Source organism: Haplochromis burtoni, unplaced genomic scaffold (genome assembly GCF_018398535.1).
Source record: "Haplochromis burtoni strain Fernald_Lab_line unplaced genomic scaffold, NCSU_Asbu1 Contig_262, whole genome shotgun sequence".
Classification (NCBI taxonomy): Eukaryota; Metazoa; Chordata; class Actinopteri; order Cichliformes; family Cichlidae; genus Haplochromis; species Haplochromis burtoni.
The window spans coordinates 236,587-248,173 of NW_024582623.1; the positions used below are offsets into that span (position 1 = coordinate 236,587).

Sequence of the window (11,587 nt, forward strand, 5' to 3'; positions counted from 1 at the left end):
ACTTGATTGAAATACTCTGGAGGAACTTTAAGAGCCCGAAAATAAATATTTGTCTGCAAACATAAATGACCTGAAGCAATGCTGTAAAGAAATATGGGTCAAAATTCCTGAGAGACCAATAAAGTCATACAGAAAATAGTTATTCCTGCTAAAGGGGGCTCTGCAAGCTGCTGAATCATGGGGTCTAATGAGTTTTCACAAGGCTGCATAGAGACTCTACCTGCTCTTCAAATGGACAGCTGAGATTGATACAGAAGGAAAATGATGAGCTGTTGACGTCAACACAAAGAAAGCTTGTTTCTAAGTTGGCTCTGACCTTCAGCTTCTTTTCTTTCTTCTACTGTGATGGGCTTCCCATACAAAGGAATATATTCACATCTATATACAGTATGTAATTCCCTTTTACATCAAGGACATTGTATATCATGTATTGTACTGTACTGTAGTAATGGTCAGTTTTGAAACTGAAAATGAATCTTTCTTTTTGAAAGCAGAGTGTACTTGTATTTTCTTAGGACTGCCCTATTAACAGTAGCTTACAGCCATGCCAGGCTGGTCTGCAGTTAAACCAGTCTGATCTGTTGTACACACAATGGTTCAAATGGAACGGATAAGTGCTGCTTTTGTCACATTCATACCATGATTTAATAAATCACCTGTTAAGTTGTGAGTTTTACATTAAAGTGATTTTAAAAAAAGTGAAACAAAACAATAAAAAAGCAAAGCTGTTATTAGATAAGTGACTTTCTGCATTACATTTTTTATTTGGTTCATTATTTTCTACCTCCAACATTCCTCCTATGCAAGGGGAACATGTTTAAACTGACACTTAGTTGCTTTTCCAATTTTTTTTTAACCTTCAGTCACAGCCAGTCTCATCATTAGTCGTTAGTTTTTCCTCTCTGCTCTTCATGCTGTTGTTTTGCTTTTTTTGGTTTGCATTATCAAGCTCAAAGTTTTCTTTGTGACGGGCTTATGTTGCACAGCTATTTTCAGCTTATTTGAATAAAAGCAGCAGAATCAGACCAAATAAGAAGCACTCTCACTTTGATGTCACAAGGCAGCGATCAGGCTTCATTGCACAATAATGCTTAAACCCGCTTTCATCAGGCTCAGCCTCTCAAATTTAAAAGCACACAAGGAGCACAATAGTCACAGTGTGCTATGCTCCATATCACATAACACTTATTTCTGTGTATAGTAACACACCCACTCCTGCCATTAGTCATTGCATGCTACCAGTTTTCCTACATAAAATCAAAACTCTTTGTTCTTGATCAAATTTAAATAACCAGTTTGGCTAGTTTAGAAGAATCGTTAACCTATGTGACAGTTTGGAGACCAGATGTCAGATGTAAATATATCTACATAAACTCTTTAACCATTTTAACAGTAATAAACGATACTTACAAAATTGTTAATAAATGGCTTATAAACTGTCCATGAACATTTCTTCGCAACTGAGGTTAAGAAACACTGTAATTCATCTAGTAACACTATATGGATCGTTTTTAAAAATGTATGTTTTAATAAACAGTTACTTAAAGATTGGGCAGATAGTGTTGCAGTGACGCAGATCACAAGGCAGCCAGTCCAGAAACCATGTTTCATGTCCTGTGTCACTCTCAGATTGGTTAAGCTCATGAAAAGATTATGATTTTGGTTAAACTAGACCCATTCTCAAAATTAACCCTGCAGACTGGAAAAGGTATGTACCTAAAGTGTTGGGGAGTAACGGAATACATGTACCGCCGTTACGTATTTAAAATACAAAATATGAGTAACTGTATTCCGTTACCGTTTAAAAGGGTGGTATTTAGAATACAGTTACTTTGTTGAAATAAAGGGATTACGTGGCGGCACTTTCCTGTTTCATATGTTAGGCTATGCCCTCTCTATTTTTTGTAATTCCACACAGGTGGAATCCCAAACAAAACAGCATTAAGAGGCTCAAATGCCCGTGTCTCAATCTCGAGTCTCATAATGACGTGAAGAAATATTTTTTAAAATGATTTAATATGAACGCAATAGCAGAGTGTTACAGGCATAGCCCTAAAGAATGTAGCCTCATGGGCAGTGTAGTCCGTGCTGCAGGGAGAATGGACTGCCATACCCGTTATGTATCTATGAGCGAGGGAGGGAGAAAAAAGGCAAGTGGAAAAGTATGAGTTGTCATCGAGCAGAAACGGGAGCTGGAAGCATGTAAATATAATAATAACCACTGCAGCCAAAAAAGAGTGCCTGACGAGCCCAGTTGTAAGTAAGCTGTTAAGACTCGACTGTACACTGTGTTCCTGTTTTCCTCCGAAACAATAAGTTCCGCTGGAGCAGCCTTTCAACGCCTCTCTCTGTCTCTCGCCAGCAAAGTTGACCAAGACAACAAAGTAAAGCTAGTTTTCGGCTACGAGCCCGACAGGGAAACCGACGTGTTAGCCAGAGGTCCCTTTACTACGGTTCGGAGCCGCGGACCTGTTTTATATACACGTGGAATAGTTTTCTATGCGAGATCGCTGCAAAAAGTGCAGCCTTACCTAATGTCCACCCTACTGTTACTCATTTTACATTAAGATTTAAAAATCTAGTTGCTATTGAGTAGCCTGAGAGCAGCCTTCAGTAATAGTAATGAATCACACAGGAACAGGACATTCATTAGTTGTAAAAAGCAAGATAATATATTAAGTAATCCAAAGTATTCAGAATACGTTACTCTCATTGAGTAACGTAACAGAATACGTTACAAAATACATTTTGGGACATGTATTCTGTAATCTGTAGTGGAATACATTTCAAAAGTAACCTTACCAACACTGCATACCTACTAGTACCTACTTAAATGTGACCCCAAAGGCTCCGTGTTGTGCACAAGGAGCCATGATTTCATGTTGTTTACACCCAGTTCTGACTCCACCATCTGAATGTGGCAGGAGAAATCTACTCATCAGACTTTTCACATTTTCTGCTGTCTAGTTTTGGTGATCCGGTACAAACTGTAGCCTCAATGTCCTGTTCTTAGCTGACAGGAGTGGGTATCAGTGTGGTCTTCTGCTGCTGTAGTCCATCTGCTTCAAGTTTTTGATGTGAAGACATTTTTCCCAGAGAAGTGCTGCTCACTGGATATTTTCCTCTTTCAGACCATTTCTCTGTCAACCCTCACACAGTCATTTAAATCACTTTTCTTTCCCATTAGATGCTGTCATGCTAATGTCAAATGGAGTTGTTGCTGTGTGACTAGCTCATTAGATACTTGCATTCACAAGCAGACAGTTGTATGTAAGAATTAGGAAGATCCACCTCACCTTTGCCACTAAAAGTGTGTCACAGTACCTGCAGCAAAGAACAGCCTGTGTGTATCTCTGGAACCACGCTGGGAATGTGGAGAAGTTCAGTGATGAAGCCTTTTCTTGCTCTCAAACCAGGCACATTTGATTAGAAGCTTCCATGCGAAGTTGCTTGTTCGCAGCTTTAATGAAGGAAATGATAGAATAAACACTCATGCAAGTGCATTTATGGATTTCTTTAACTTTGTGTGGTTCTTTTCATCTTATGTGACAAAACTAATGACATTTTAAGTGAAAGAATTATACTATTATTAGAGAGCAGTAAATGGTTAATGGTAAAGTTTAATCAAGTACAAGCGTGCACAGTGTGTTACAAAAAATAACTACAAATGAATTAAAATAAATGAAAGAGTAAAAAAATAAATCTTCCGTTGTTGCTTGCCAGTTATTCATTTTTGATTCGTGAATTCATTGATTGATTAGATATGTTTACATATGTCTTAGATAAACATGTTATTAATTTCAGTGTGCTTGCTCTCTCTCGGTGACTTACCAATAATGCGTGCTTTGTAGGTTTGAATTGTGGCTCGATTGTCATCCAGCGACTGGTTTCCCCAGAGCACCACATGAGAGCTATCACATGCTGAGCACAATGCATAGTAAACAGTGCAGTGTGCGAACAGTCCAGGTGCTGCTCAGGCTTTTGTCAGGGTTTAAAAGGCTGCAATAAGCTAATGACATAAATGGTTTTCCCTCATCATCCCAGTACCTTTTACTGTGTTTACATTTATTGTTTGTTTATTTATTTTTTTACTTTTATTACTTTGTGAAGAGTCATCATACATTGAAAATATCGCTCATCATGATCCATCATCATTCATAACCTGTTGGAGTAAGAAGAGGGGAGGAAATGAGACTGGAGGTTAATTGTATCGAATTGTGTTTCCCTAAAGATTAAGGGTCAGAGAGATGTCACCAAATATATAATTTACACACACGCACACAAAAAAAAAAGCAGAAACCTTGTGAGGGGGCCTGAACACCAGTTTGAAAATATAAGGGTCTCTGTATAATCTGATTTGACACATAAATTATTTTTCTGCATTACAGAGGGATTCAGGTGTAATGGTGAAAAAGAATTCTTCATAAATTTTATATAACCTATTACACTATTGATTATATTGTTCTAATCCTGTATCATTTCACGTGGATATGAAAAAAAATTAAATCTCCGGCTGCAAGAGGAAAGTAAATATTTAGTGCAAATGTGAAGCCAGTGATGGAAAAAATACATGAAAGACATTTGCCTTGTGGTTCAAATGCGTCACCAATTTGGGGCGTGTTCTTCACAACAGGATCTATATAGTGGTGTAATCTCTGCTCCCAAATACACAAAGCCTCACTGCAGTCACCTGTTACACACGACAAAGTAACTCGAAGAGGTCTCATCTCCGAAAATGCAAGCTGAGGAATACAATCGCAGAGGTAATCATGGACTCATTTTGGATGATGTTGATATTTAACTTCAAATGCCAACAAGCACATAATAAAGAAAATGAATATGAATAACTTGCAGTGATCTCTTATTGATCAGGTAAGGAGATGGTGGACTACATCACAAAGTACCTGGGCTCCATCAGGGAGAGGAGGGTCATTCCTGATGTGAAACCTGGCTACATGAGGCAGCTTCTTCCTGAGGCTGCACCTACGGAGCCGGAGGACTGGGAGAATATCTTCAATGACATTGAGAAGGTCATCATGCCAGGGGTAAGTGTCACACTGAACACCTTGCTTGTTCAGTTCACTGAAATGATCATGAAATACATTTATGGCAAGCGAGTGTTTTCCTATCTCTCTGCCCAGGTGGTTCACTGGCAGAGCCCTCACATGCACGCCTACTATCCCAGTCTGACTTCATGGCCCTCTATGCTCGGGGATATGCTGGCAGATGCAATCAACTGTGTTGGGTTCACTTGGGTACGCAATGACCAAAAAGACAATCAATCACATGCTACCATCTGCTTCAGTGATGTCTTATTTGCTTGTTTTTTCAGGCCTCAAGCCCAGCATGCACAGAGCTGGAAATGAATGTGATGGACTGGCTGTGTAAAGCACTAGAGCTCCCCTCTTTCTTTCTTCACTACCATCCTGACAGCAGAGGTGGAGGCATCCTGCAGGTGTGCAACATCCTAATCTGTTTGCTCTAGAGCCACGAAGTTTACAGTCTTTCGGGGCCTCATTGTGTTTCTGACCTACTTGGCTCTCTCGTCAGAGTACAGTCAGTGAGAGCACACTGGTTGCTCTGCTGGCAGCCAGGAAAGATAAAATCCTGCAGCTGCGGGCCGAGCTTGACCAGGACGTGGACGACTCCGTCATAAACTCAAGACTAGTGGCCTACGCTTCGGATCAGGTAAGCTGCACAGGAGCTTCCTATCAGCCTGATAAACTGAACCGTAAAACTGATCAGATGTTGCTTTTATAGGCTCATTCATCAGTTGAAAAGGCAGGACTGATCTCACTGGTGAAGATCAGGTTTCTGCCGACCGATGACGAGTTGTCTCTGAGAGGAGACACTTTGAAACAAGCCATACAAGAAGACAGGGCAAGAGGACTTGTCCCCTTCCTGGTATGTGTGTTTGAAACCTCAATGGGACATTTCTGCAGAGAATTTAAGAATCTCCATATTGTTTTGAATCTAGTAGCTTACCTAATATGTGCCACAATACCCATCACATTTTTAAAAGCATATACTAACGCTGCAGTATATAAAAATCAGAATCGGCAGACTGTAGCATCAGCCAATCAGTGCCTTTGTTTGATTTTTCTGCTGCATGGCAAACACAGATGCATGCAGATCTGTTTTACAATCTATTTTTTTGATGGTGCATTTAAAGAAAATCAAATGTCTGGAAGTTGAAGTTCAGCTTCATTTCTTTTAAAACTGAAAAATTGTCCGAATAATTTCTTTTTAAACTTGGAAAAAAATATGAAAATAAGTAGCAAAATGTTGTACATCATTAATCGGGACACTTGTATATCATCTCATATCATGAGGAAACTGTGATTTTTAGCTTCAAAAGTACACAACAAACCCGTGTTGCATGTTGGATCTCATCTGACCCATTCTGTCATTTTCAGCTGTGTTCAACTCTGGGAACTACTGGAGCGTGTGCCTTCGATAAGCTATCGGAACTGGGACCAGTCTGTGTGTCTTTTAATTTTACTTCCAAATCATACTGCAGAGTCAGACTTTTTTTTTTTCTTTGCATACATAAGATGAAGTTAGAAGTGAAATTGAAATCTTTTTGCAGGTGAGGAAGAGGGACTCTGGCTCCATGTTGATGCCGCGTATGCTGGCTCTGCCTACTTTTGTCCGGAGCTCCGCTGGTCAATGAAGGGCATTGAATTTGCGCACTCTTTTGTTTTCAACCCTTCTAAGTGGATGATGGTCCATTTTGACTGCACAGCATTCTGGTGAGTAGAGACATTTAAGCCATACCTCAACTCTGTCTCTATAATATCTGCAAAATTACATCTGACAAAGTGCAAATTTAAACAGAAGAATGCTTTTAAGCTGGTGATTTAATTAACTGTTGATCTCAGGGTAAAGGATAAATACAAGCTCCAGCAGACCTTCAGTGTTGATCCTGTTTACCTCAGACATGAAAACTCACTGGCAGCCACCGACTTTATGGTTCGTCATCATCACTTATTCACCAGTTCAAAATGTTACAGTCTCATCTGAACACTACTTTTTTTCTTTGGTTCAGCACTGGCAAATACCTCTCAGTCGACGCTTCCGTGCTCTGAAGCTCTGGTTTGTTCTGCGCTCCTTTGGATTGAAAAACCTCCAGGCTCATATCAGACATGTAAGTGGCATTCTTCTAAAATAGATATCAATATTAGACTTCCATTATAGAAAGTGTATTTAATGTGAAGTTTTGTTTGTTTGCTTTGGGGTTTTTTTAGGGGATTGAGATGGCAAAACTCTTGGAGTCTCATATTAGGAGCAACACAGATTTTGAGGTTCCTGCTAAGAGGCACCTCGGCCTGGTGGTCTTCTGCCTGAAAGTATGCAACTTGTCCTTGTACCTGAATTGTGCAGTAAACTATAAATATGTTGACCTTATAGTTTTCACCAGAAAATCATTACTGACATGTGCTAAGAAGTCCCTATTACGCCTTGTTCAATGGTGGTTTGTTATATACCTGAATGTGGTCAGCTAGTTCCCAGATGAAATGGCAAAAATAGTAGGAAAAGGGTAAACACAGATGTGTTAGTAAGGGTTTTGTGGCTTTACACAAAGACTTATAAACATTTTATTGTATCTTCTTTTTGTTGGGAGGGAACACTTTGACCCAGGAGCTGCTGAGGAGACTGACCCGGTCAGGCACCATGTACCTCATTCCTGCGGATATTTATACCAAACGCATCATCCGGTTTACGGTGACCTCACAGTACACTACTGCCGATGACATCCTCAGGGACTGGGGCATTATCTGTAAAACAGCTTCCACTCTCCTGGCTGAGACACAGGGTTTGAATTATGCAGACCAGTCACAATCAGGGGAAGATGATGTAATAGGTGATGAAGAATACCAAGACCCGGTCTTAGACACCGGGTCTGATGAGAAAGAGGATGCTGTTGCCAGGCTGGAAAAAGCTCAAGTGGAGTTGTGGATTGACAAAGCTTGGAATCGGTCTAGAAGACCAATGCGATCTCTTAGCTGCAGCAGCGAGCCCCTGCCTTACACTTATATCAGGTCCCTGTGTGGCTATGATTTTGAAACAAGGCCTATAGTCGAAGATGCTGCTGGTGGCCTTCCTGTGCCTTCAACAACAGGAGCTGGTGCGACAATAAATATTGAGGAGATGCCTTCAAATGATCTGGGAAAACAGGTCCTGAAAAAGCTGACAAAGTTCTACAGCGTTCCCAGCTTCTGTAACCAGTGGGTGCAGTGTGGTCGGCACCAGCTCTGCTGCCCTCTGAAGGTTTCTCCAGCAGCTCAAAAGCACTTACCCTCCACCTGCAGAAGAGTGAACTGTATGTCTTCCTCTGCTGTAACAAACACAGCCCCCCCTCCTACACCACTGGAAACTTCCACTGCTCCTAAACTCCTCTGACGAGCCCAAAACCAGCACAAAGTGTACCTCACATCCACACAATAATTCACCTATTGATTGATAAGCAGTTTACTTCAGCACACAGTCAACCAACACAGTCACCAAATAACAGTGTCGGCGATATGGGATTTACTCATATAAAAATCATTTTAAAAAAAAGAAAGTATTTCAGACTAAACAGTTGAAATATAAAAAAATGAAATGCATGCCATTATATGTTTGTATATCCACAATGTAAAGATTAATGTAAACACTAATGTTTTTGAGACTGACAATAAAAAAATCAGCGCTGAACTCGTTTAAAGCCTGAGTCTTCCTTCTGCAATGCAGTTGAATAACTCCTGAGTCATGGGTATGTAGCCCTTATTGTCTTCCAGGTAAAACAGAGGATCCTTGATGAGAGCAGGGTTAAAACCTTCCTCTGCCAGCTTCACCTTCATCTGCTTAAAGGTGCTCGTCACTACCAATGCATCCTGCCAGAGAAAAATGAAATGGTTACGGGATTATTGCTAAGATGTATGCAGATATATCTTAATGTGATCATTCATTGAACTTTATTTACCTGTATGCGAACGAAGCGTGGTCTTGCGTAGCTGGGCAAGTAGTTTTTGACATGCTGATATAAAGCTTTGCCATCAAAGTCCATATTTTCTTTCAGTTTCAGCGCTGCCATTCCAATTCTTCCCTCGTGTCCTATTCAGTGAAGGTCAAAGTAAAAAGAAGAACAAATACCCTCAGAATCCAGACATTAATCAAAACATTCAGAGTTTTTCCTCAGTATGTCAGAAATATGCGATTAATCTCAGAATTCCAAGAAAAAACTTCTGAATTCTGAGTTTTTTTCTTAGAATTCTGGAAAAAAAGGATGTTTGTAATATTTATGAGACATACATCACAATAATCTTGCTTTTAGTGTCATTATTACCTGGCACCTTCACACCATAGACATTAGCCTCTTCAACAAAGTCAACTGTGAGCAGGTGGTCAGCCACCTCCGTGGTTGCCACATTTTCTCCTTTCCACCTGTAACACATATAATACAGAGTATTTGCAGAACTCAGCTGCAGTGTATCTTTTTTCAGCAGGGACACACAAAAGTAACAAACTTCCCTAAAACACTGAGATAATAGTTCATCAAAGATGTTTAGGTTTAACTATAAAGAATAAAATACTGAAAGCAATTAGATTAGACTCACCACAGTGTCCGTAATTCTGAAATTATATATGATATATCCTAAACTTGAGGGTTTTACTGTTTTTTCCATAGCTTAAATTCTATTTCAAGTGAAGAAGTAAACTTTCTGGCCTTATTTTACAACTATAACCCCAGATTGTAAGCAATCTGTTAAACATTCATCCAGCTGTTCCAGACAGAAGGACAACTGCTGCCTAAGCGCAAACCCGTATTGATCCCGTATGTGTCAGTAGTATTGGATCAGTTGAGACGCATTTTTTCTAAACACTGAGTCTCTGTGGCTTTTAAACCCCAAAACACGCTGCACCAAACATTGGTCCACCCCACGGATCGGTTTCCCCAACACAAACAGAGTAATATAGTGTATGCTGTAAAGTGCCAGGAGGATTGCCAGGATTTATACATTTGCAGGGCAGTGGACACTCTTTCAATGATGACGATGTACACATCCTGGACGGGGAGGAACGCTGGTTTGAGTGCAGTCACTTGGATGAGTGACATAACGTTTCTCCCACTGAAAACGCTACGTCCAGATTAACAGAATCAACTTTTTGGGGGTCACACTAAGTTGTGCTTTTAAGACAAAAAACACTCTCTGGTACTCCTTGTCCTGACCTTTCACCCAGATTGTCAAATTCATTTATTATGTTTCACAGACCTGAAAGTGTCTCCAATGCGGTCTTGAAAGAAGATGAATCCCTCGTCGTCAATCTTTAGAAGGTCGCCACTGTTAAAGTACATGTCGCCCTTCTCGAACACATCTCTTAGCTTCTTTTTGTCTGTCTGCTGCTTGCCCTTGGCATAGCCACTGAAGGGTGTTCTTTTTCCAATCTTTGCCACAAGCAGACCAGTTTCTCCTGCGAGTAAAAGTAACAGTATACGTTTAAATAGCAGCTTAAAAGGCAAGGCGGCACCTTAAGAGACAGGCTCACCTCTTGGGACTTCAACACAAAATCCTCTGGAGTCTCTGACTGGCTCCTCTTTTTCTGTGTCAAACCTTATGAGGGCATATTTGCATGCCATCTGAAACAGTTTACAGATACATTGAACAGAATAAGCAGTTAGTCATATAAATCATGCCACATCTCCATATACAGAGGTCCAGTTAACCTCTGAAAAAAGGCTCACTGGCCTCACAGAGACTCACAGCCCATTGTCCACCAGTGGCACTAGTTTCAGCCATTATAAGGTTGTTGCATTCAGCTGAGACTGAAGTTACTTGAGTGACAAAACGTTTCTCTAAAAAAGCTATGACTTAAGCCATGGTTCTTCTAAGCATGGCTTAGGTTTGCAAAATTCATCTGAACAAACCACAAGACCTTTGGGAAAATGGACTGTACACAGTGGCATATTTTGTGAAAAGCAAGCACAGCATAAAAACTGTGAAGCAGGATGGTGAAGAGGAGATGGTCTGGACTAGTTTTGCAGCCAAAGGACCTGATCATCTTGCAGTCATTAAGTTGACCATGAACTCCTCCGTATACCAAAGTATTCTAGAGTCAAATGTGAGACCATCTGTCTGACAACTGAAGCAACTTGAAGTGACATTATAAAGAAAGGTGGACTAATGTTATCGTTTTATAATTATGTAACTTTAGAATTGAAAGAGGGTGTGCTTTTCTTTTTCACATCTATCCATCTTCACAACCTTGCGCCTCCATATTTATCCGATCTTTCCATACATACTCATCCCCTCGTACACTCCGCTCTTCTTCAGCTTCCCTTCGGTCTCTTCCACCTGCTCGCCTGACTACCATGGGACTCAGAGTCTTTAGTTATTCTGCCCCGAGACTTTGGAATGCACTTCCACCAGATCTCTGGACTACAAACTCTCTCATTAATTAGAAATCACGTCTCAAAACCCATCTATTCAGAATTGCATACCCTTGATTCCGTCTCGGTCTATTTTTACCTTGCTTACTTTTCATACTTTCATGCTGGCTTTTTTCCCCTCATTTACCTTATGTTTAAAGTTTATTTTGCAATATT

General features: G+C 40.3%; 1 protein-coding gene across 2 annotated transcripts; it reads left to right on the top strand.

The window, feature by feature from the left end:
* Positions 1 to 4,678: 4,678 nt before the first annotated feature.
* hdc (histidine decarboxylase) lies at positions 4,679 to 8,552 on the top strand. 2 transcript variants are annotated; one of them, XM_042227461.1, is made up of 12 exons: positions 4,679 to 4,763; positions 4,873 to 5,045; positions 5,142 to 5,255; positions 5,333 to 5,455; positions 5,551 to 5,688; positions 5,761 to 5,904; positions 6,417 to 6,483; positions 6,590 to 6,752; positions 6,882 to 6,972; positions 7,049 to 7,147; positions 7,248 to 7,349; positions 7,621 to 8,552. In XM_042227461.1, exons 1-12 carry the CDS (start codon positions 4,736 to 4,738, stop codon positions 8,401 to 8,403), a joined length of 2,025 nt encoding a protein of 674 aa, XP_042083395.1. In that variant the 5' UTR covers positions 4,679 to 4,735; the 3' UTR covers positions 8,404 to 8,552. The 2 variants fall into 2 exon arrangements, with proteins under 2 accessions (XP_042083395.1, XP_042083396.1); XM_042227462.1 differs by having other exon boundaries at positions 4,685 to 4,763; positions 7,625 to 7,749.
* The last annotated feature ends 3,035 nt before the right edge of the window (positions 8,553 to 11,587 follow it).

Excerpts from the sequence above, each read along its gene's own strand:
- hdc (XM_042227461.1), top strand. The coding sequence starts at position 4,736 with ATGCAAGCTGAGGAATACAATCGCAGAG. Across the intron at positions 5,456-5,550 it reads GAGGTGGAGGCATCCTGCAG|AGTACAGTCAGTGAGAGCAC; the intron begins GTGTGCAACATC and ends CTCTCTCGTCAG. Across the intron at positions 7,350-7,620 it reads TGGTGGTCTTCTGCCTGAAA|GGAGGGAACACTTTGACCCA; the intron begins GTATGCAACTTG and ends TTCTTTTTGTTG.